Source organism: Cydia fagiglandana, chromosome Z (assembly GCF_963556715.1).
Source record: "Cydia fagiglandana chromosome Z, ilCydFagi1.1, whole genome shotgun sequence".
In the NCBI taxonomy this organism is placed as follows: Eukaryota; Metazoa; Arthropoda; class Insecta; order Lepidoptera; family Tortricidae; genus Cydia; species Cydia fagiglandana.
The window spans coordinates 9948416-9975095 of record NC_085959.1 but is presented as its reverse complement, the minus strand read 5'-3'; the positions used below and the strand labels follow the sequence as shown (position 1 = coordinate 9975095).

The 26680-nt window shown below is 38.7% G+C and overlaps 1 protein-coding gene across 4 annotated transcripts in view; it reads left to right on the top strand.

The window, feature by feature from the left end:
• LOC134678318 (protein NDRG3) overlaps positions 1 to 26680 on the top strand; it is a 117237-nt gene that overhangs the window by 10810 nt on the left and 79747 nt on the right. For 3 of the 4 annotated variants that reach the window (XM_063536843.1, XM_063536840.1, XM_063536841.1), the window contains exon 2: positions 3251 to 3328. The exons of the other annotated variant lie outside the window; for it this stretch is intronic. In XM_063536843.1, the coding sequence (XP_063392913.1) occupies positions 3291 to 3328 (38 nt within the window). In that variant the 5' untranslated portion in view covers positions 3251 to 3290. The remainder of the gene's footprint in view (positions 1 to 3250; positions 3329 to 26680) is intronic. 4 annotated transcript variants of the gene reach the window in all.

The window sequence follows — 26680 nt, the reverse complement described above, 5'->3', positions numbered from 1 at the left end:
TTGAGTAAAACACAAAGAAATTTCATTATTAATGATACCGTCTGCTTTTCATGAACTTGGTCGTATAGCGTTTATTCGATTTATTGATTATGCGAACTAAAGGCGAGTACTCGTAATGTCAAGGGTATAACATGATTGCACACTGCACAGTAATCCATAAGTCTCCATCGGATAATGTATCGGGGCCAGAGTCGCGAATACAGGGTCATTTTTTAACCACTAGCCATATTGTGCGAGGTGATTAGGTAGGTCATACCGAACAACTATTCCTATCGGACTAACTCCGAAAAAATTGTTTGCCCGTTTCATACATTTTGATCGAGGGGATGTCGACGTTTTGTATGGGAAGGCCAAATTTTTTTTGGGATTTCGGTGTTGGTCCCATAGAAGAAGTTGTTCAGTATGACCTACCTAATCACCTCGCGCAATATGGCTAAGGGTCCAAAAATGACCCTGTATAGGCGAAGCTCACAATACATTTTTGACTTCGAAAAACGGCCCGTATGTCTGACACTTATCTGACACATCACTGAAAGTTATGTCTTGATACCAGTACCCGTACCACGAGTCATTGACAGTGTCGACACTGACATATACGCTAACGTCTATACATAGTTTACTTTCTATATATCTCGCTCGCACTACTATGGGGCTATTCATAAATTACGTCATTTCAAATTAGGGGGGGGGGGTCTGGACATCGGATGACGGTAGCATGAAGAAGAAGGAAATGGGGTCATTTGAAGCATGATTTTTGGATGATTATAGGGGTGGGGGGGGGGGTCGAAAATCGTCAAAAATCGATGACGTAATTTATGGACAGCCCCTATGTCAGTACGAGCGAGATGCATAGCAAGTAAGTTACGTAGACGTTAGCGTGTGTGTCAGTCTTGCAAGTATACGTTATTTCCTGAATCAAAGTTATTTAGCTTCAAAGACCTGAAACTGTAAAATAGAACAGCACATTTACTACTGTAATGATTATTGTCCGTTATTTATGTCCCTACGCAGGGCTAGGCAGCTAAACCGTTCTAAAAATAACTTGGACTTTTCAAGGCTAAGCTTTATAAAGACGGGCCGGACCGGAAGCACATTTACATTTCTCCAGTGATATCATTTATACCTTTGCCTATTTTTGAAGCTTGTACAAATACTATAACCATTCTGTACGTGTATGCAATGAGCGCTAAACCTCCAAGGTTGAACAAGCGACCTTGCTCATAGATTTCTTATGTAACTAAGTAATATAATAATGGATGATAATAATTATCAACTCGGTACCAATAATAAGTTTAAACTCGGAATGTCTTTTACTTGCCTTTGGGTTATAAAAGCATCAAGAATATTTTGGCACGCTTCGTTGTGCAAGGAATCATAATATTTCATCCGCAGACATTCGGTTTAACACTGTATCTATTGTTTTGATGTGTTGTTTTGAAGGATTGCAACATTGCAGTGTTGAAGGCAACTAAAAGATATTGCAGTGTTGAAGGTAACTAAAAGACATTGCAGTGTTGAAGGCAACTAAAAGACATTGCAGTGTTGAAGGCAACTAAAAGACATTGCAGTATTGAAGGCAACTAAAAGACATTGCAGTGTTGAAGGCAACTAAAAGACATTGCAGTATTGAAGGCAACTAAAAGATATTGCAGTGTTGAAGGCAACTAAAAGATATTGCAGTGTTGAAGGCAACTAAAAGACATTGCAGTGTTGAAGGCAACTAAAAGACATTGCAGTGTTGAAGGCAACTAAAAGACATTGCAGTATTGAAGGCAACTAAAAGACATTGCAGTGTTGAAGGTAACTAAAAGACATTGCAGTGTTGAAGGCAACTAAAAGACATTGCAGTGTTGAAGGCAACTAAAAGACATTGCAGTATTGAAGGCAACTAAAAGACATTGCAGTGTTGAAGGCAACTAAAAGACATTGCAGTATTGAAGGCAACTAAAAGATATTGCAGTGTTGAAGGCAACTAAAAGATATTGCAGTGTTGAAGGCAACTAAAAGACATTGCAGTGTTGAAGGTAACTAAAAGACATTGCAGTGTTGAAGGCAACTAAAAGACATTGCAGTGTTGAAGGCAACTAAAAGACATAGCAGTGTTGAAGGCAACTAAAAGACATTGCAGTGTTGAAGGCAACTAAAAGACATTGCAGTGTTGAAGGCAACTAAAAGACATAGCAGTGTTGAAGGCAACTAAAAGACATTGCAGTGTTGAAGGCATTCCGAGTAAATCAGTTTCACGCTGACGTTGGCAGCGTCGAGCGCCATACATTCATTTGTTTTCATACTTGTATATCTTTCGACACCGCAAGCTATAATAGTCAAGCGTCAAATAGTACCTATAATGTAGTTTACAAACTTATCTACCTTTGAATTCTGTGAGCAGGCCCTTTGTTCTCGTACGTCTGTTTCGAAAACGCATTAGTTTGGTAATTTTCATGCAAATTATTTAATTTACTTACTTTACCATACAATAGTTCGTCATCAAATTACTACATCAGTAAGGTTAGCAAGTTGCTATTATTGGGATTCGTATTGAATAATACGTTTAACAGGTACCTGCAGGTTCTATCGGCCAGGAGAGTAGATCTGAACCTCTTACCTTTTTTTACCTGCTTAAAATATCGAAGATAAATATACGAGCATAGTTATATGTATATACGAAAATTAAAACTTTACTTCTATTTTGGAATCGCAATTTTACTTACTCGCTAACCTTTCTAATTCTGGCATATACATTCGGTTTACGCAATGTAATGTTGAATAATATTGGTTGAAGTACATAATTGATTATTAATTATTGCGGCTTGGTGATTGTGGGACCTTAGCTATTCTATAAATTGGGATTGATCTATGCTAAAGACATCCACGTTTTTTAATTTGCCTTTTCGTCAAAGCAGTTGTATGCAATAAAAAGTGTCGGTATGATCGTCCCGCTATCATCAAGTCTTGTTCACAACTTACGTAACATCTAGATAAATTATAAAAAAAAAGCTTGTTACGATTAAGAGGTATGTATTACGTTCACTCGATAAAAGGAACCGAAATATCACATTTTGCTGCTCTAATGAACACAAAAGATAAATCTTATTAATATTTTGTTGTTATAAAACAGCAGTAGAAAGAACTAACGAATTATCAGTCTGACAATGTTACAATTTCAAGTTGCGTAAGTAATGAACGTAGATTAGATTGGAATCACCTCATCCATACATCGAGTAAGCTATCGTACAATGCACTATTTCAGAGTGAATATCCTCACGAAGGAAGAAAGCAAGGAAGAGAAAATGCCCACCACCAATGCTGAAGAAGCCGCCCTGCTCGGGTAAGTACAAAGGCCTTATCGAATTGTGTTACAATATCGCGAAGAGAGTTATGCATCTAAGGCCCACTTGCACCATTCCACTAACACGGGGTAAGCCGGTTAAACCAGGAGTTGCCATGGTTAGCCATACAATTTGACACTAGGTTAACAGTTTAACCGCATGGAATGGTGCAAGTGGGCCTAAGTTATTTTTTTCCTATCATTGATTAAAATGTCTCGGTAAAAAAAAGTTCTACAAGAATTGAATTCTCGCTGACGCTTGTAATGTCGAGCGCCAGACGCCTAGTGTCAATTGGATGCGTTCAGAGCGTTTTTCGTGGCCTCCGAGTTAAGAATGACTCACGTTAGACCGGAACCGGACCCGGCCCGGTCTAACGTGAGTCATCCTTTAATGAAATTATATTCGTGTAACAACTATTACCGCAGCGCATAACTTTTTCGTGGTACTGTATACACATGTGCTACGCCGTAGCGCGTAGAGGGTAAATGTAGCGGAAAATGGTTCGTTAGTACTGAAGCGCTGCATTGTGTCATGAGCACTGAATGGGGACGGGAGGCGTAATCTGATTATAAAAACAGGTTATTAATTTGATCTGGATTTGTTGTGGTTAGGATATGTCAATGTCAAAATACTGACACGTTACTGGTTGATGAAAAAAATCTAGATCAAATTCACACTCTATTTCAATCAGAATTCGCCTCCTGGTGCCTATTTTAATTTGTCATGTGCTGCGTAATATTGATTGCCCCGATAAATACCGAGTAGTTCGTAGGAGCATGATGCAGTATGTAAGTCATACGCAATACATTAAAATAGTGACACGAACGAGCGTTAGTATAACAAAGTGAAATGTATACATGTTCTGTTTTTGCAAGAAAGTATTCCACGTCGTTGTGGCTTCGTTACTTATTTAAATGTTCGCACTTGTGGCGTCCGACCGGGAAAACGCCAGACTCAACACCCTCAGACCAACATTACAAGTTTTCTAACGCTTTCGATTCGACTTGCCTACTTACCTTACGAATAATTGTTTTTTATTGTATTTCGTTACTAAATATGTCGTAGGTAAATAAATATTGGAAGCCTATGATTGATTATGTATATGAGAAAGACTGCACAAGCAGTTTTAAATCCCGGTAAGGGCATTTATGAGTGCGATGAGCTCAGATTTGTTCCTGAGTCATGGATGTTTTCTATGTATTTATTTACTCGTAAGTATTTGTATATTATATATGTCGTCGACTGAGAACCCACAACACGAGCTTTCTTTAGCTTGCCGTACGACTTAGTCAATTTGTGTACCGTCCCTAATAATACATTTTAATATATATATGTGTGATGTGGCAGAATTACAGTACCGTGTGGTACCATCTAACTCTTACCGTCAAGTGGGGATACAGATTTAGTTATTTATTTAAAGCCAAACATCGGACTTTTGGCTTTAAAGCCAAACATCGGAATTTTGGGTGCGAAATTAAATGTAGGGAGTTCCTTCATCGATAAACTCAATTATCGATGCTTTTCCTATTTACTAGTGATCGATCCCAACTTTGTTTGGAAGGTATTTTTATGAGTATTATTAGGGAGACACTGATAAAGTAGATTACATAAATCATAATTCAAATTATGAGTACATCATGAAATATTTCTAAAATTATATAGCGTAGTGTAGCCGGTCGTATTTTCGTCCAAAATTCTATTACTAATCGTAATTCTAATCCTATTAATTACTGTTTACTTCACGATTGTATTAATCAACAACCGCTATTTATACATACAATACAATGATTATTTCTGTTTTATTTAACTCCAAACTCGGCTCAAACGTGTTATTAGTTCCGCTACTAATAGCCGCAATCAAATAGTTACAGGTTAAGGATGACTCACGTTAGACCGGGCCGTGTCCAGGCCGGAGCTTCCGGCGCATCGTTTTCTATGGAAAGCATCACGTGATCGCCTGTCATGTCATAGAAAAGTAAGCTCCGGAAGCTCCGGCCCGGAGACGGCCCGGTTTAACGTGAGTTATCCTTTATGCCACCCCCAACGTTAAACAATTATTTAAAAAGTTCCCCCCGGTTCAGCCAAATATAGCGTTCATCGAGCTATGAGTAACACCGGGTTCGAGAATTTAATGTATCGTGAATTTAACTTCGTAATAGCACATGTGCGTTTCTTATGGAATTGAAGTGCCGTTTTTAGAGTTCTCTGATTTTGAATGGCTAAACAGGTAACTCGTAAAATTTTTACTTTAATTACTCCTCTACACGATGGGCCACCGCCGGCCACTCCAAGGGACGCAGTCATGCGGTAAAATGAGAGAGCAATATCACTTGCGCCCTCTAACGCATAAATGCGTCCCTTGGAGTGGCCGGCGTTGGCCCATCGTGTAGAGGAGCCATAATTTTTGTGTCCCACTGCCTCGCAAAACCATCCCCTTTTTCCACCACTCATCACGGTTGGTCATGCTTCCAAAAAGCGCCGAGGTCGTCCCATTATCACTGTTTTGGTTTGCCACTGCCCCGGCTAACCCGCGTAAACCGCTAAACGTATGATGGATTTCCATTTGATAATATGCATTGTAATTAAAGCCGGTAGGTATACAACGTCAGTCAAACGCCAAGTCGATACCGTGAATTAATTATTAGAAACTGTCTGGTCTGTTATAGGGCAGTCCGTATTTAAAGAACGACGTTACAAGGAAATTGTGTCGTTGGTGTTCTGTTTTATGTCTGAATATAGATTGCGACGGTTAATACATTTATAATTTAAAATATGAGAGACATTATATCGCTTTGAATGACAGAAATAGGCCAAAAATAATGACTAAATGACTACTGTGAGTAGGTAATGTAGAAAAGCCTACTTTTAAGAGGCGGTACGCGAAACAGACAAAAGCTGTTTCACTGTATTTCCATGTTTTATTGTTATTTATGTTTTTTTGACATACGTACTTTCGCTTTCTAATACATGACATAATTTATCATATGTTTTTGATAGCCTATTTCCGGTTTGTATTTAACTGACCTTACCATTTAATTTAATATTTTGTATAAATACTGTTGAGCATAATGAGTCGACTGCTGCCATCTAATCATGTTTAATTTATTTAGTAAAGTATGAGTATACTGTAATCGTATCTTTTCGTATGTTTGTGGTCGGGCGCTTAATGTAGCGTCAGATCAGCATCATTACTTACTAAAACGAATCCGCTAAAATCGTTGTTTTTGCCCTCGCGATACGAGTGCCCATATATTTTCAACAAACTTCCGGAAACAACCTAATTTTATACTCAAGACAATGTAGCTAAACGGTTTAAAATAGTGAATAGAATCAGGCGTTAGGTACTTACGAAATCCATTCTAATTAAAACCAAAATATTACTTTGCTAATCCGTGAAAAGTTAACGTGCTATATAGGCTAGCCAATCAGTGATAAACCGTTATACTAACTTACGTATTTTTACATGCAATTAATGTTTTCACCCTCCCACCGCAAATATAAATACTTAACTAAGTAAGTAAGTGTAAACCTTTCGCGGATTAGCAAAGTAATGTTTTGGTTTTAATCAAACGGTTTAGTTTTTTAAAATTCTTGCTTATATTATTGCTATTTCAACATTACCAACAGAATTCCTAGTATAAATGTTAATGTTGTACTAGATGTGAGTGTTCTACCTATTTCTGTGAAACTCACGTGATCGCGTGTCGGCACGTGTGTGAGGGTATTAACCTTTTCATGTGAACGCACGTAGGCTCTGCAGTGACATCGTTTCTTTTCAAATTGGCAATGTGGTCAACTGGTTAGAGTGGTTGGAAACTGCGTGCAATGTTAGAGTAAAACCATCCATGAATGTATGCTCTTCCTTGGCTTTTTAAAATCTAAAATCAAATTATAAGGGAGGTAGTGGGAACCGGATTTGGATCCGGAAAAGAGTTTATATAAAGGACGGAAATATTTATTACTCTTCACGTGCTTTGATTTTGAATAAAATTTGAATTTAATTCGATAGGTAGGTATATTGCACCCTGGCCCTTATTTCACTATTGTGACCTATTGTCACCTGACAATGACAACTAGCCGTAAATTGCTGGCCCAACAAGTAAATATGTAGCGATTCTAACTACTTATACTTATCAATTAATTCGGTCAAATTGTGTTTTTTGAAAAACTAATTATAGCCAGCATTCTATGAATGTAGTATGATACCTTTGGGTATGGTGCTTTACGCAGGCTACCGTCCCGTCCCCTCCCCCTGACGCAACCCCCCCCCCCCTTTTAGCATAAATATGTCCCGATTGGGAGTTTTTTTGTTTTTTGGGGAAAGTATACAATATAGGAAAAAAGTGTCAATGAAAGAAATGATCCCTATTAAATTCTAAACAAAAAAGGTTATATTAATTTTTTTGATAAGACTCACCATATTCATGTTATGGCTAATACTTTTCACAAAAATAAAAAAAACCCGTAAACTGGGACATATTTCATGCTAAAAGGGGGGGTTGCGTCAGGGGGAGGGGGAGGGACGCTAGTGTGCGTAAAGCACCATACCCAAAGGTATCATACTACAGTCATAGAATGCTGACTATAATTAGTTTTTCTTGCGCATACATTAGAACATAATTTAACCGAATCAAATCCGGAAATGAGCTTACTGAAATATTGTTTACACTTGACGCCTAGCTTTTAAGGGTGCCTACCTGTCACCTGAAGTGTATGTGTGTCTACCTATCAAGCTCGTGTAGCCAGTACGTGCCTAGCTGTCCAAACCGGACAAGTAATTCGTATACAGTTGCTGACTCGAACTACCCTTTAAGAATACTAACTAAACACGACGTGTCGATTTCCGTTAACACGAAGAGTCATTACGCTCACATTTACAATATATAGGTAACATTGTGACTTAGGAAAGCATGAGGTGGGGCTTTTTCCTCCTTAACGTCTTATTTCACCAACAAGTTTTAAATTCAATAATTTTAAATGTCATGTGTCCGTGCGGTCACATGGAGGAGCTGAATTGAAATAATTTATTTTACGTTTTCGCTAAATAAGTTTTTGTCAAAAATTTCATTTATGGTACAAGCTTTTATCGCTGACTGTACTTTTCTTACGACAGACAACTAATACTCATCGAGACAATTCTAAAAACCCCTAACACAATTAGGTTGCGCCGTTTCATCACAGAGTTCCTATGGCCACCGCCTGTCTCCATCATCAGATCAGCTCGATGGTACCATAATATTGCATTGTCATCCGATTTATACATACATGCATGCAAAATTTCAGCTCTATCGGAAACCGGGAAGTGGATCAAATTTAATTTGCAAGATTTGATTACAGACTGACATACTGACAGACAGACAGACTACGGTCAGGTGAAAGTAAATAAAAGCTTGTAAGAAAAAAAGTGACAGTCTATTAGTGGCCAACAACACAAAAAATCAAAAGAAATCAAACAATATTTCATGAAATAATTTGATTTGTGGCCAACAATTACTTCTTCCGATGTGTCGGAAGCCGATGTTGCTCGAAGCTTCGAAGCCAGATCTGCTCGCCTCATATATGTGTTCGATCGTCCACAATGTTAACTAGGTATTCTTGAACCTTAGAACCTAGGTATAAGTTCCATGGACGGTCAGGCAATAAGCATAGGTACCTGGCACCTAGGTTTGAGTTGAGTTTAACATGTAAATTGGATCATATTATTAAAACGGCTTTCGTTCATTTTTACAAACAAAGTTTTAAATATTTTTTATTATAAAGCGAGGTGCAACTAACGACATGTCGGTCATTAACTCATTCCTTTGAAGCTGAACATGGTTTTGGCACATCGTGCCTAATACGTAATACTATATTAGACACTACCACTAGATACAACCACTAGTAATCATGTAATGGCATTACTTCTAAGTAATGTAATGTCATATACAATGTATTGTTCAATATATATTATGGCTTCCCAGTTTTTGTAAAAGGTCATGAAGGGTAACAATCAACAGTTTCTTATTTATTCGCAATCTTTTATATATTTATTTATAGAAATTATACGAAACTGGCCACGTTCTTCGTGAGTTTAATAAATCTTCCTGTCTATTTTAGTATCTGGGAGTTATAAACAGAGATTACCACGGATGAATAGTTTGGAGTGAATAGAACCATAAACGAAGTAGGTTGATCTAAAACTTTTGTTGTAACTAAATTAATCATTCATCTAAAATGCTTCGACAGAGGTTTGGCTTTAGACTGTTTTGTTTGCTGTTGTTGTTCAAAATTGAACTGATATAAATCATCATACTACGGTGGATATAATATGAATCTCAAGGGAAACTTAAAACCTTCAATATTAAGGTATAATTCTAAAGGTAACCTCCACATTAAAGACTACGAGTAAGACTAGACATTGTATTTTTGGATTATTCGGCGTAAAAACTAGACTGAACAGGGGCCTAATATTAGTAGTAATAACACGGATACTTCGGGACTTAAGTGGAAAAGAATACATGTTTAATCTTAGTAACGGTTTACGTTATAGATCTACATTTCGCCGTAATATTACTCGGATCAATGTAAATATTGTATTGATTGGATGCTTGTTAATTAATCACGCAAAAGGTACCTAATGAACCTATTTAGGTGAATTTTAGCACACATGTGGGCGATTTTCTATTTAAACTGAAGTATTTTGTATTTAGTAGTTTTAATTGACGACCGGTCTGGCCTAGTGGGTAGTAACACTTCGAATCCCGGTAAGTGCATTTATTTGTGTGATGATCACAAATATTTGTTCCAGAGTCATGGGTGTTTTCTATGTATATAAGTATATATTTATCTATACAAGTATGAACATCGTCGCCTAGCACCCTTAGTACACGCTTTGCTTAATTTGGGGCTAAGTTGCTCTGTGTAAGATGTCCCTCTAATATTTAATTATTAGGTACATATTTATTTATTTATATCAAACAACCGTTGTTAGAATTCCTTCTATAGTTACCAGCATGTATCTAATAACAGGGCAGCCCTGGCATAACTATCAGGTTACACCGTCCTAACTCTTTTACAAGGTATTGCATTACACGTTTTATTCATCTTCAACTCTACACACTCCCGTTAAGGTATAACTTTAAGTGCAGAATCGTTCATTTCAATCACGACTCTGCCTCGTACCGACTATCTCTTCACAATCCGACTAGGGTATCCATTGGAATGGAAATGAATATCTATTGGACGGTTGTTGTGTGGGAAAAAACGTTAAATTGCAGTTATTATAGAGTAAGAATTTATAAGCAGTTTAGAGTATAATAGAGTAGCTTAATGCGATCGCTCGTTTGGCATAATAACGGTCTATTAGGCTGCGTACACACTGTTGAGCTGCATCGCATCGAATACACCGAATATCTTAACAAGACAAAAGTTTACGCTTAATGTGGACTGTATAGGTACTTCGAATGTCCGCGTACTTAAAAATGTTTCATATTCGGGACTTTTGACGGTGTTTTTACCTACAGTCACCGCCAAATATATCGGAACACATTCTTACTTCTATGGTAAGAAAAGTAAGCTTACAATGCATATATGTATTATACATATATTTTGGCTGCTATGGCAAACACTATTATTAAAAAAATCGTACTCGATTACACGCGAAACATTGTTCAAGTTCATACTACAACTTCACGACGCTTAACAACCGACATTGAATAAGTTTTTCGTCAACATTATTTTAAATATGTACCTACAAGCTTTTATCGTTGGCTGTACTTCTTTCAACAGTCAACGAATACTATTTGAATTGCGGGAATACCGTACTGGTGCACATTCGAAGGAGTTTTCGATATGTTACTGGTTAATAAAATGTTAAATTAAATAATCTACTTATACATACTAAGGCCCACTTGCACCCTCCCACTAACCCTGGGTTACGCGGTTAAACCGTTGCCCTAGTGTCAAATTGTACTGGTAACCATGGTAACACCAAGTTAAACCGGTTAACCCCGGATTAATGGAATGGTGCAAGTGGGCCTAAGGGGCTATTCATAAATTACGTAATTTCAATTTAGGGGGGGGGTCTGGGCATCGGATGACGGTAGCATGAAGTAGGAGGAAATGGGGTCATTTGAAGCATGATTTTTGGACGATTATAGGGGGGGGGGGGGGTCAAAAATCGTCAAAAATCGATGACGTAATTTATGGACAGCCCCTAAGGTGGTGGTACGGGTGCTCGACGCGGTCCCAGTACATGTCATCTTGAAACTTAAGTCATTGTCAATAGAGGTGACAGCAGGGTGTCATCTATTGGGCATTAGCATGTCGACCAATAAGGACTGTTCATTTTATTAAGCGGACACACAAAAAAGTATAAATTACATTTTTCTAATTCTGGAATCGCTTTATTTAGATAAATATAATAAAAACGGAAACCAACGCAAAACATTTTAATGTAAATATAGTATAATATAATAACATCGGTAAGATTTTCGTACTTTTACACGGTTGCGCCGTTCAAGTGCCTGCACATAAATTTTTGACACTTTTTGACAAGTTGTAAACAACATTCGTTTGAATTCTTTCAATGTTTTAGCTTCTCATCTACCCTTTTTTAAGTGCATCTTCACATTGGTCTAGTGCCACTCGATGGAGTGGAGCTCCGGGCAATTAGATGAGTTGACTTGTTTTTGAACGAAATCAATGTTTTTCAAATTCAGTAGCTTCACTTTCTGACCAGCATAGTGGGCACTTGCCAAATCAGGCCGAAATGAAGAGGTGACATTATGCGTCTGATAGACGGAAAGTACTCGTTATTAGATGCATTATTTTCTGTAAATGTCGCAACCAAAGTTCATGTCGCAAAATAGAACAAACTTTTTAAGGCCACAGGAACCAATTGCCTGCCAGACAAGGACTTTCTTCATGAATTGGTCAATTTTGATGTTACTCTCCTCGTCGAATATATGATCTTCTACAACGGCATGGTAGCATCAGGGCCATTGGTAACGTACTACAGCAACATTTTACGCATTTTCCGTTGTCCATTAAAATGCTACGAAATTTATCTTAATGTAAAATGTAGTACAGTTTGACGCTTCTTTTGTTCGATTGCTTTCGCTGCTCTGTAATTCTTTTGTCCATTTTTTTCTTTCTATGGGTCCATTTATTGTACATACTTCTTATTTTTTAATCTGTGCCTACTCTAACGCCTGCTGTCTTAGGAATTTCGCGAACCGATAAGTAATTTATTGATTTTAACAGCCGCATGACAATACTTTTGTTTCTGGATTGGCCGGGCCGCTTCTGTGCCGGGATTTTGTAAAATCTTCAAGCATATGATGCCCTGCAAATGTTTTAATAATTTTATTCACGTTTAACTTGGAAAATTTGTACATATTTACGATTTTTCGCAGTGAATACTAGCCTGTGCATCCTTATTGCAGAACTAACTTGCTATGTTCCAAATTTGTTCGGTCCTTCGGGAAAAATATTTGACTATTATGGGAACAAATATGTAGCAATTGATAAATAAGGGATTGTTAATTATATTGTTATGAGCTGTACGTCAATTGATTTTAAATTCGCCGATTAAAAGAGGTGTAAGAGTGTCCGCTTAGTAAACTGAACAGTCCTTAGTACCACCACCTTATAGTAAATGTAATATTGACATACATGGTCCTATTCGTATCAGACGAAAATATAATACTGATGACGGAGACGAAGTGTATTACTTACTGTACAATTATTACGCGTGAGCGAATGCGTTCCTCCCAAAGAAATGTATATTCAAATTGCTTTTACCATATTTTGCAAGAACAAGCGTTTGTCAAATTTTACCGCAACTAGTTCAATATGAAATGAATCGTGCTGCGTCGTTATTGGCACTAGGCCGCTAATCGCGTTAGCGTAGTACACAACTCCATACCTACTACTAACCACTTACTATTGCGATGTTATTGTGCTATCCGGACCCGTGTACCTATATTTCTAGATCTATCAACTATTCGTACTGTAGAGCGCACATATTCTGGTCCCCATGAGCTGTTCTGCTCCACTCGAGTAAGAGATTGGAATGCTACTCGTACCGACGTACTGACATACTAACAGCAACAATTTGTGACCAATATAGTACCTTATCTCTTTGATTTTAGGCTTACAAGTGGACAGACTGTGTCGATGATGTTACAGACAGATTATTACATAAGAACAAGAACACACTGAATGTCCGTGAAAATATTTGCAGATTAAATACTCGCGTCATTTTTATGGTTCCGTACATCAAAAGGAAAAAACGGAATTTCTGTCATGGAATTAGCCTCTGGCAGATTTATCTGGCACAAACCAGTCCGTTAAAGACAATAAGGGCTTGAATCTGAATATACACTTTAATTAAAAGAAGAATAGACGGCAATTTTATTGTCCCTATCTCTAAATCCGCGCTGCGCACATTGCTCCCTATTTTTAACCGACTTCCAAATCCCAAAGGAGGAGGTTATCAATTCGGTTGTATGTTTTTTTTTTATTATTTTTTTTTTTTATGTTTGTTACTCCATATCTCCGTCATTACTGGACCGATTTTGAAAATTATTTTTTTGATTGTATGTATATGCATACAGATTGGTCCCGTTTTTGTCAAAATCCAGTTCTGATGATGGGATCCATGAGGAATCGACGGAACTCCTCAAATCTTAAAGGCATACATATGGTGATTTTTGTGTTTTTATCAACAAATCAAGCATATACATTCAAAAACGTGACATTTGATGAAGTGGAACTGCTGATGATGATCAGAACGGAACTCTTCAACGACGCATAGTTCACCTTTGGCGATTTGTCCTCTTCGTTATGTTTGTTAAGCAAGTTAAGTTTTTAAGCCACAATTTTATCAAGCTTGAGTTCTGATGATGGGATCCATGAGAAATCGAGGGAACTCCTCAAATTTTAAAGGCATGCGTATAGAGATTTTTGTATTTTCATCAGAAAATCAAGCATTTTCATTAAAAACTGTCGCATTTGATGAAGTGGAACTGCTGATGATGATCAGAACGGAACTCTTCAACGACGCATAGTTCACGTTTGGCGATTTGTCCTCTTCGTTATGTTTGTTAAGCAAGTTTAGTTTTTAAGCCACATTTCTGTCAAGCTCGAGTTCTGATGATGGGATCTATAAGGAATCGAGGGAACTCCTCAAATCTTAAAGGCATACGTATAGAATTTTTTGTATTTTCATCATAAAATCAAGCATTTACATTAAAAACTGTCGCATTTGATGAAGTGGAACAGCTGATGATGATCAGAACAGAACTCTTCAACGACGCATAGTACATGTTTGGTGATTTCGAATTTCGATTTTGACTTGGACTGGGACCCGGACTCATACCCGGATCCGGTTCGGACCCGGACTCGGACTCGGACTCGGACCCGGACTCGGACCCGGACTCGGACCCGGACTCGGACCCGGACTCGGACCCGGACTCGGACCCGGACTTGGACTGGGACTCGGACCCGGACTCTGACTCAAAGACCCGGACCTTGACCCGGAAAACCCCTATGATACCTAAACTAAATAAACCGCTATGATTACCTACCATAAAATGTAGGTATAAAGTATGATGATGCCAAACCCCTCCCGCTCAAACCGTACACCGCACCGCATGCGCCGTTAAGTGGGTTAGGTTAGGTTTGAACTGCGATCCTCACAGAACCGAACAAAAGTGGGTTAGGTTTGGTTAGAACTGCGAGCCTTACAGAAACGAAATGCTACTAGAAAAATGGGTTTGATTAGGCTCGAACTGCGATACTCACAGAACCGAACTGCTATCAGAGAAGTGGGTTAGGTTAGGCTAGAACTACGACCCTTACGGACACGAAATGCTACTAGAAAGTACTGTTTTTACCTCCTTTTCTACATAGTGCACCATCTACCATAATCTTTCACCGGGCCCCATAGAAGTCGGTTTTTTTTTCTTAAAAATTATCTAATTTAAAAAGATGCTTGAGCATCTGGAATTGAACTGAACGGGTCAATCTTGAAGGCGAATGAAGCTCTCTTATAGTTTGTTTTTTTAGCTTTGCTTAGTTTGGGGCTAGGTGTACGATGTCCCCTAACATTTATTTATTATTTAATTAATTTAATTATCGATAGTTCGATCGAGACTGATCGTCGTCTTGATCGATCGCGATCGCGAAATAGGAATAGCGGAAGAAACGGTACCCTATAAAATTATGGATAATTCAAGATTTTAAGGTGATAATTGTCAACTGCAGCTGCATTACGGTTGCGACACTACTGCCGCGGCCTTCTTACTATCAGTTTGCATGTGAACATTTTAACAAGTAAATCGGCTTCTTGTGCATATGTGAACACAAGCGAAAATAAATATTATAAAATGAACCCGAAATGCGAATTAAATAACAAAACCGCGAAACGGTTTTCATTTAAAGTAATTCGCATGTTGTAAACCTTGTCGCGAAAATAATCCGCTCTAGCAGGCGTGTCTCACTCCGCGATTTCGTCGCTTTGCTACAGGTAGCTAAAAGTACATCCGTTCGACCCCAATTTTGGGGTTTGTCATAAGCCGCGCGTGGCGCAGTCGCCACCTAGCGGCCATATCTGTGCTGATCGTAACAGACGCGTTTTGTTAGAGAGTGAGTCTTCTCTACCTAGTACTATTATTTATTCTGTGGCTCTAGTAACGCCATCTGGTATAAGCCGACACGTTACATATCCGTACAGACCTAAACGCGGCAATCGGTAACGGCATATGTATGTCTTGAACTTCATTTTACATTCACTCTTTTGCCGTATTGCCTTTATTGGGTACATCGGAAAATAAGCACGTAGCAACGAGAACCTTGAGGAATGCTTCAAAAGGAATAAATAAGAATTACAATTCTTTCTTTCTTTCATAGCCCGCTCTTTGTTTGCGATGACGTGCCTATTTAATACGTATGTTTTGGGGAAAAAGTGTGTTTGCACATTTTGACAGATCATTAGGTATAATTTTGAGTTTCTAAGTTATTTTTAAATCATGAATTGCGTCATTGAACGGGAACACCTAGCAATGCACCGAGGAGAAGTTTCTTAAAGTTGCGAAACTTCTATGAAGAATATTCTCTGAAACTCAAATTTAATAAACAATAACGCTTTACTGTTATGTGGCGTGTAATATTATATATTACACAAAACGTTAGAGTTCTCATGGGAACATTCTCACAGAGAACTTTCTAAGTTTCTTTCATGTAATTTCTCTGAATTCTCCGAGAACATTTCTGCAATTTCTACATTGCTAGTTGCTAGGAATATCTCTCATTATTATTGGTAAAAGGTCTGTGTCGTTTTACCTAAGTATTCATAATCTACGTTTCATAGTTGTGTCTGAACCATGTAAATACCACAGCCTAATTATACTCTATACCTAATTGGTTGATAATATCAGTAAACTTGGATCATTATTCATTACAAAGTGCGCTTAATTACTTAGCTCGGTTATAGTTATAGTAGTCCGTATGCAAATTATAACCTAATTACTGATTAAATTGTTCACGACATATCCATTAATGTCAGTATTATCACCTAATATAATTTGAGGAGGTGATCGGACTGTCTATTCTAATTGGTTAGGTAATAGGTATCTATTTCAATATGAATATCAATACTCAAACTGTCTCCTACAAAAGGTGGAGATTGAACATTTAAAGCAGTCATAATGATTGTCAAGAATCCATATTAAACTTTTGTTGAGACATTTTTGAGAGAAAAATTATTTGGAGGCAAACAATACTTATTATCTATAAAAATATACTAGTAGTATCTATATTGGTTCCTCAAAATAGTAGTATTATAATGGTTCCTCGAAATAAACATAGCATCTTCTAATTAACTTACCGATATTGGTCATTTAAGCAGCAAAAATTGACATAGATATATAATAAAATTGGTTACCTACATAGTTGTTCAGTTAGGATGAAGGTCTGTAGACGTTATGGCGTTTGCCACATCTGTGGAATTACTTCCCACCCTGGCGGTCATAGTCAAATTTTATTTTCAAATTTCCTTCACGATACTAACTTGCGCCAAACTATACAGCTGTAGATAGCAAGTAGGTGCTCGCTCCGATTCTGACTCAGTTCTCTCGTCTAGACGAAATTATTGGCCAGCTCTACCGAAAATATCTATTGGCCAATAACCGCGGCGTCTGGTCGTGAATGGGTAATATCGGTATCCAGATTATCGAGGGCAGTTTATCGTCTATAAAATGTATTTGGTATATGACTAATTTAATGTGCGAAACGTCATCCCAGTGGCCGTATCCTACCGCGAGATATACAGGGTGATTTCTGGGTCGTGATCCAGAACCACTTTTTATGACTCTGTAAATGATCCACATATGGTAGTATTTAATTAAAAGATAATTACTTTAATTATTCTTATTTTTCAATGTTATTCTAAGTAATTATGGTCACCCTATGACTTTTGACATACGCTGTATGGAAAGCGACAAGACATCACATTGAGTAGGGTCACCAAATTGTATGCAAAAATGTTCTTTTCCTACTAGTCATCTGGAAATAATCACCATTATTGGTAAACAATAATTAACAACATCATTAGGCTCAACTTTGGATTCTGTATCTCTCTTGCTCCACGACCCCGAAATCACCATGTATAAGTAGTGCATACCTAAATACGAGCATTAAATCGATATACTCGTACTTACATTGATACTGCATGAACAAAATTGAATGTGTGAACATGCAGAATGTGGAATTAGTTTTCTCCTGAAATATTTCCTTTGCGCTACGACATGGGGTTTTTCAAGAAGCAAGTCAGGGTTTTCAAAGGTCGGTAACGCATAAGTCCGTCGATGTTGCTTATGTCCTCGTCAGCGCCGCATTGATAACTAAATATGACGAAGTATTGACACTTTGGATAGGTAGTTACGTCTAAAATATCACATGTATTCGTTTTATATCCGACTTAATGAAATGTTATCCGTAGTACAATGTAATTTATCTGAGAGCACTGTTTCACGTGTAAATTAAGATAATTAATTTTCTACCAAAACAATGGTATAAGCGGCGTATGCCCTCTGGCTTTGTTTAAGAAAACAATAACTTTAAGAACATATCCATCCCCAAGGGAGCCAAAACTAACCCATAATTTTATTATTACAAGCTTTTATTTAGTTTCACCTGTCCCGTTGTCTGTAATCAAATCATGCAAGTTAAATTTGATCCACTTCCCGGTTTCCGATTGAGCTGAAATTTTGCATACATGTATAAATCGGATGACAATGCAATATTATGGTACCATCGAGCTGATCTGATGATGGAGACAGGAGGTGGCCATAGGAACTCTGTGATGAAACAACGCAACCTAATTGTGTTAGGGGTTTTTAGAATTGTCTCCATGAGTATTAGTTGTCTGTCGTAAGAAAAGTACATCATCATCATCATCATCATCATCTCAGCCATAAGACGTCCACTGCTGAACATAGGCTTCCCCCTTGTACCTCCATTCGTACCGGTTGGAAGCGACCCGTATCCAGCGTCTTCCGGCGGCCTTGACAAGGTCGTCTGTCCATCTTGTGGGTGGACGTCCTACGCTGCGCTTGCTAGTCCGTGGTCTCCACTCGAGCACTTTTCGACCGAAGAAAAGTACAGTCAGCGACAGAAGCATTGTATCAAAAATTTAATTTTACTAAAAACTTATTCTTTTGTCAACTCTATAACAATTGAACTGATTTTATACAGTAACTCTTAATGGCGTCTGCCAGTACAAGCGTCCCACCTAAATCGCATGTGATGGTCGCACTTGTCTACATGACAGCTCGATAATGACTGTCTCTTTCAAATTATTTTATAAAAGCATAACGCCATCCATCACACGCCATGCAAACAACACAGTTGTGGTCAACATTTAATGAAGGTATATATTTATAAACAGTAAATATACGGGTAAGTATACCTATGTTAATGTCGATAGTGACTTGTGTTAACTTCTGGGAAACACGTGTCGAAGGGCTCCGAGCACATGTGCCCTCATGAGAATACGAATATGTGTATGCGGAATTTAATTATGGTAATGGCGGCGTCTACGAAGGTTTTTTCACAGTTTTATTCATGAACGTATATTTTGACCTATGACGTCTGCGTTTCGTTAAATTGCGATGAAAACGGGTGTTCGTGCAGTTGGAAGTATTCCAGGGTAACAATTTTCCATTATGGTAGTAGTTAGTTTACATATTCATAAAAGTGAAGGCAATTAAATAGCAATTTTAACGAATTAAAAGTTATTCGTACAAATATACACCGTGTTTTTATTGAATTCCGTTAACTTCGGCGTATGATTAAAGAACGTTTAAGAGAACTAAATGGCATAGTTAATTTTCAAAAAAAAATTTTTTTTTTGCATTTTTTAAACGAAAAAATTATTTTAAAAAGTAATTAAATGTAGCATATAGCGTTGTTGTAACACGGGCATTACATTTAACTCAACCAAACAATTGAAATCTGTGACATATCAATGTCATTTCGAACATCGATCGACCGAGATTGTACTTAAGTTGAGTAGCAAATGTATGAACTCATTCTAAACACTAATCAATATGTAAACCGGCCCTAAGGCAAGTGTACACGCTTGTAGAGGCCTTATAGGAAAAAAAAAATATTGCTTATCTCCGAAATGGAGTTAATTAGAATATCGGTGTCTTTGAGAAAGTTACTTGATTTAAGCTCAGGAATGCACCCTTGAAATTAACGGAAAACAAAAAAAACACGGTGTATACATTTATCGTTTGTTTATATGATCGTAAGACTGATGGGGCGACTAACGCCTATTGAAATTCGAAGATCATCTGTATTTTAGATGAGTGACAGGGATAAACGAATTTTGATCTAAGAAACTCACAAAAGCCGGATTTTACAATAGCCGGTGTGCCGTAGACATGCTTGTAACTAGAATACGACGCCTATCCGTTACCTGATCATCATATAAAACTTTAATGCCAGATTAGATTGTTCAGATACTGTACCTTCTGCTGGCTGGCTGTGTCCTCATTTATTTTCACTCTCAAAGACGGATTATGTGAATACTTTGAATACTTAAAATAGGCCTAATAAATTAATTCACGTACAATGAACGTTACCCCCTTCGTGACGCTTAATTTTAGCCACCACTCAACGTCAAGGCCGCCAAAACCTTATGTGGACATAAACCTGGGTTACGAACGTTCCATGGTTATGACAAACCCTTTTTATGTAACCTAAGATTACGCTCATTGCGTAAGCGTCCTAAACCTTGGGATCCCAAAGATCTGAGTACTAGGACGTGCTTGGTACATTCGTTTCCAAATTGAAAGTGCCGAAGTTGCCCCAGCCTCTAGTTGGCCCATAGCCAAGACGCCCGGTCGATCGTGCAGAGCTCGTACCTACTCGAGCCGCTTTCCGACTCGACCTTATTTCCAAATCGTTTGTGTTTTAGTTTTTACTTAGCAATTAAATGCATGTTTGGCCGTGTCGGGTTCCGGGAGAGCAATTTGTTATGTTAATAATAGACGCTGGTGTCGGATTTCTCGTCTAATTATTGCACTTTTAAGTAGAAGGCAGTAAACTAAAATTAGTTTATATAAAAAAGTCTTCATGCAGCCAAGCCTTCAAACAGTCCGTAGCTGGTCATAATCATTATTTCGTACTAACCGTGTACTCCTGTAGTTGCCATTGATTTGACAACTATAACTTATGTTTCCATTTCACTTTCTTTAAGGGGTGGGAACAACCCTGACAAGTTCGTACATACTAACAGACCGGCTTGTAATTAATTCTATATGATTATTCCACGTGAATAAATGAAGACTATTTGATACTATTGTATAAGCTTCTTCCTATTCTAGTGTGATGCAATAACAATTTTTTGGCATTTCACCCGCGAAGAGCGAAAACACGTCGAGAAAGTGCATTTAGTAGACGTTGGCAAATAGCATCGCCTGATCGGTTTTATGTTTGTGACGTCCGTGCGTTGAGCGCGGTATCTACCCGGGGTGTCGACGAGTGACGTCCGCTGCTCATTTGTATAGGTTTATCTTCAAGTTTCTTCATTTTTTGTTAAAATAGAGTTTGTAAAACGTAGTAAGGTCATCCATTAATTACATCACACGTTTAGGGGGAGATGGGGTCATTGACCATGTGACCAGTTGTGACTTGGGACAGGGCGGAGGGGGGGAGTCACAAACATTGTGACGTCACTCTAACTTATTTAAATTAGTTATAGTTAAATAGCAAGTTTATGGAACGATAATAATTTTTATTCGGTGAATTTTCTTTCCCTATTACTTTTGTGTTATAAAATTACTATTATTTCTTTTTTCTAAAATATTATGATAAAATATTAAAAATTTAGGTACAACCTACTTAATTCAATTTGCCAATTTCGTTGAAAAAATGTGACGTCACACCAAGGGGGAAGGGATTTGCCAAATGTGGCCATGTGTGACAATAAGAAGGGGGGAGGGGAAGATGTCAAAAAACCTAGAAATTCGTGTGATGTAATTAATATATGGATGCTCCCTTACGCTACGTCTTACGTAGGCGAACAACGCGCGAACGCGGCGCGGCGCGGCGCGGCGAAATCAATCCTTTGATGCCCATAGAAGTGTCCTACGTAAGCGATCTCGTTGCGAACGCGGTGCGGCGCGATTTGCACGCGAATGTCAGGAGGCGCGGCGCGGCGGCGGCCGCTTTCGCCGCGCCGCGCCGCGCCGCGTTCGCGCGTTGTTCGCCTACGTAAGACGTAGCGTTATTTTCCTTACCCAGGACCTTATAGTCAGACCGTAAAAAGTCTGCAGCGATTTTGATAGCCCACGCAGTACAAGTGTCATTTTAAACGTCAAACTTCTATGAAATTATGACGTATACATAACACTTACTGCAGACTTTGTTTAGTGCAACCATATTTGTATTTCAGAGGCTACTTATGACCAGATTTCAGCCTGCCGTTTAAGCATCGGTTAGTCGAATAGGTAGCATTTCCTGCTGTGGCAGTGGATCATGTATTTTAAGCTTCTCAATTTATAATCATGTTTAAAATTGTTTACATTTTTGTTAAAGACGATATGACGGATGAGCAGAATCTACCATTGGTAGGTGTAATGTCTATCTATACCTACTAAGGGATTCTAACCTTTGTAAATTAACCTTTTTTTTCAAGACGAAGATATTGACATGAATGTACAAATGTAGTGCATAATTAATTAATTATTTTCCATCTTATTTTCGTGGAAACGTACGAACGTGTATTGCTATTTCAATCAGTCTCGCTACAAAAAGTACTGAGGTTGACTGAAGTAGCATGACAAATACGAAAGTTTCCGAGAAAATACGAAGGAAAACAATTATCCACTACATCTGTATTGAAATTAACTCGCAATATGCTAACAATGTCTGGTAGGTATTGTAATTAGTGAACTTGACACGGTATAGGTACATCTCAATGAACTTTCAATTGTTTACGCATCATTTATTTTATTTATCTTTCCAGAGAAAGCAAATTCTTTTCTTGCCCTCTTATGTGTATGAAGCCGATATATTATCGTCTGGATTATGATCGAACGTTGCGACCCAGTTGCAAGGAAAGCTAAGGCACACCCTGTATGGCGTAAAACGTACGTAATTCAATGTCACATAATGTCTTTTTACCGAGCCATTTAGACAGGACCCATCGGAGACATCGCGAGCCTTCGCTATAATCCAATTAATACGTACAACTAATTAAATTAACTGGATAACGGAAACGTTGAATAAGCTATAGAGCAATTTATTTAAATATGAGAGCTTCTTTAGTCAGACAAACAAATTAACAAACGAATCTTTATGACTGATTTCGTTCATGCTCTTCATCATCATCATCTCAGCCATAAGACGTCCACTGCTGAACATACGCCTCCCCCTTTGGGGGGTGTATGCCATAATCGCCACGCTTGACATATTTGGCTTTAAGGATTCCGGCCAAATAAAGACAAATCACTTTATGAACTTAATTTAAAAACTTAATTAAGGTAAGACGGGGTAAGAAAGAAGAACACTTCACAACGTGGTAATTTTATACGTCGTCTTGCTCCGGGTAAAACGAAGTTTACCGTGCAAGAATAATTAATGTTTGGTTATTCATTTGACTTATAGCCACAATGAGAGGCTAATGCATTACGTGATTCGTCTTCAAATGGGCCAGATTGGCATACTTTGTGTTAAGTACCTTATCTATGAAGTTATACTTGCATGATGTAAGATGAGATCCGAAGCCAAGAAAATTGTTTCAATGAATAGCCAGTCTTCTATCAATTAAGACGCTCTTTTGAAGAAGAATGGATTGGTAAATTTAGTGTTCTATTTGATCACGGGGCGACTGTAACGTGACACTTTAAGAGTTGCAGGTTATTTGATTATGCCACCGCATTTAATGTTTGTTCTGATCGTTTCAAACGTGAACTGTATTATACTCGCCTTTTTTATTCATAACACCTATCGCGAAAATCAAAATTTGGTTATTCGCCTCTCTATCACACGAACCAATATACAAGATCAATAGACAGGCAGATAAATTAAAAATTTTGGTTTGTCGCTGTATGCCCTCAGGCATGCTTAATCGAAAGTCAGATTGTTTCGCCCGCAGCGTTAATTCTCTTTGTACATATTTGTACATGTATCAGTTTCACCCCGGGCTTCCCGCCACGGTTTTGATGGTAGTTTTATATTTCATTCTTCAAGCATTTAATAACTGGAATCGCTTTTAAGAGCTTACCCCTCTGCCGAAAAACTTGACATGGCTATTTGTACGTTACGTTCAAATCATGTAGAAATAGCAGTGCATTTGACGTCCCCTCCTCCGCAAAAATCGGCAGTTACTAAATGCTCTAAGATTTCATTCCTCTGGAATTTTCCGCGACCGGGTATTTTTTGCTGCACCCTCCCGGGTATATCCTCCATAATAACCTCCCTTGAGTTTTCATAAACCCATATGCGAAAAAGATAGCTATAATTTTACTCTGTTTGTGTTACGTATTTATGTTTCTTTTCTACTTGGTTTAGCAATAATATGTGACACTTGTGACAGTGGCAAGGCGACTACATGAAATGTGGGATGTAAACGGGTCACTCAAGTGTTAAAATCCAATACAGCTCTGCATATTACAGCTTTTTCAAGTATGTGACCTTGTAAAAACCGAAACAGTCCGAGGTATATTGGACTACGTATTATTCGCCACTTGGCCCTTTATAAATTTGAACTATACTCGTATGTTCGAATCTGACGCAGGCAGTTTCTTTTCGGTTTTAGTAAAAGATTGTGTTACTCGTAACTTGCTTATGAACATCTTTTAGTTTTTATACGATATAGCTTACCGCCAAGAAAATAGTAGCTCTTATAAGCGGTAAAGATAAATCCCGTGTTAAGCTTAATATACACCATGCTTTGATACCTTACCGCCTTTATTACGTTCTTTTATAGGTACGATAACTCCGAATATCACCTCAATAAAGTTCCATGTTAAAGCGTAATAATAAATATTTCGTGAGATTCATTGCAGGCGCTTATCCTGATCGTTTCTCATGAAAAATACAGTTTTACATGGTAGTAGGAAGTCACCGCCAGCCTATATTACGTATGTCGGGCCTGCTCTTTTTGGACAGTAACCACCCTACTAAATTATGTAAATGTGTGTATGTATGCCGTATTTTCATAAGAGTTTTGTTACTTGTTTACTTTAGCTCCTATTTTAGAAATTCATTCAAAGCAAACAAGTGTGGTCAAGTCACCACTACTGAGCCGCCACAAGGAATATGGCCCCTGCCATCTTATAAATAAAATAACGGTGTCCAACACTACTTTCCTTTCCTTATAGCTGTACTTATGCTTTTCAGTAGCTTCAATATAGAATTTATTGTTGCTATAGGTAGGGTATGTGCTATCATTTACCTACGCTTTCTCGTTTTTTCGAATTCGTTTTAAGTGTACACATGCGTGAAACGCTACGTAGGCGGGTTTCAAACCGGAATTAAAATTCGCACTCCAATTAACGTGAGGGGTTTAGCGGCGAACGATAAAGGCCCGGGTCAGATTGGCAGTCTTTGGTGTTGGAGACCAATCCAGACATACCGGTATTACCCGTCCCAGCAAATTGAAGTTGCAGCGTACTGTAATAATGGCAATCTCTATGACTTAGCGCGCTTTGATCCTTCTCAGTGAGGTATATTATGTAACTTCTACTTTAGATATTTACATTGTAAAATTTTATTTACCAATAACAAATAAAGTGATAATAAAAACAACATTAAAATTAAAACTAAAATTTAACAGAACTTATAAATAAAAAATGCTCCCCAGGTCGCCTTCGTTTGTTATGGTGCCCAGGAGGCTGGCAGCGTTTCCTTTTTGGATGGCCAGGCTTATTCTCTGGCCGAGGTAGCTGCCAGCCCTCTGGTCACCTGTGGTGTCGATGAGACGCTGGGACATTTCCTTAAATAAGGCTTTTGCGCTAGGCCCCCACGGTCCCAGAGTCTCTACGCCAAATGGCGCAAATATATATCCCTCACCGAGGACAGCATATTTGCGCCGCTTGTTCTGTTCTGCGGTTGTAGCCGCAGCTCCCGCCCTGACGGAGGTCGCCTGTAGGTGGGACGGCGCCAGCGTGTCAACGCAGGTGGCGTCCCACACAAGCGTCCTCCCCAGCCTCCACGGAATAAGTGTCATTCCGTCGGGCCGCTTGCCGTCGTCACGTGCGATACCGTTCGGCTCAAGTATGGCCGGCACGCTAACGGAAGCAAGCGCCCTCCGGATGACATCATTCAGGGAGGCATGGCGAGAGATGCGGCCCGCGCTTCTCTGGCAGGATAAGCCGTGGTGGCCCAGCTCGTCAACATTGGAGCCACAGCGGCAGCGGTGGGGCTCATTGGTTTTGACCCCCAATCGCAGACTGGTAGCGAGTGTGAGGGTCGTTTTTTCTAGGAGGGTGCCTATGTTGGGGGATGGCAATGCATGAAGCCAGAGCCCTGACTCTGGCTCCGATACGGCTAGGAGACGAGCGCGCTCTGCAGAACTTTGAGTATTATCAATAAGTGCCTTTAGGGTGGCTCTGCAGAGGGGCTCGTCCCAAAGTTTTTGTGACTGAACGAAGGCTGGGATTGGATTTTCCGGGCAGGCTTGCGTCCAAGCAATTTTGGCCTCGTTCTGTATTTGGATGCAGATATTGTCGGAAGGAGGGCAAAAAATTTTATTGGCGAGATCTTGCGTGCTGTGGAAAGAGGACAAAAAAGCTGGGAGGGCGACGCTGACAACTTGCCGGATGCCCAGGCCGCCATGACGAATTGGCAAAGAG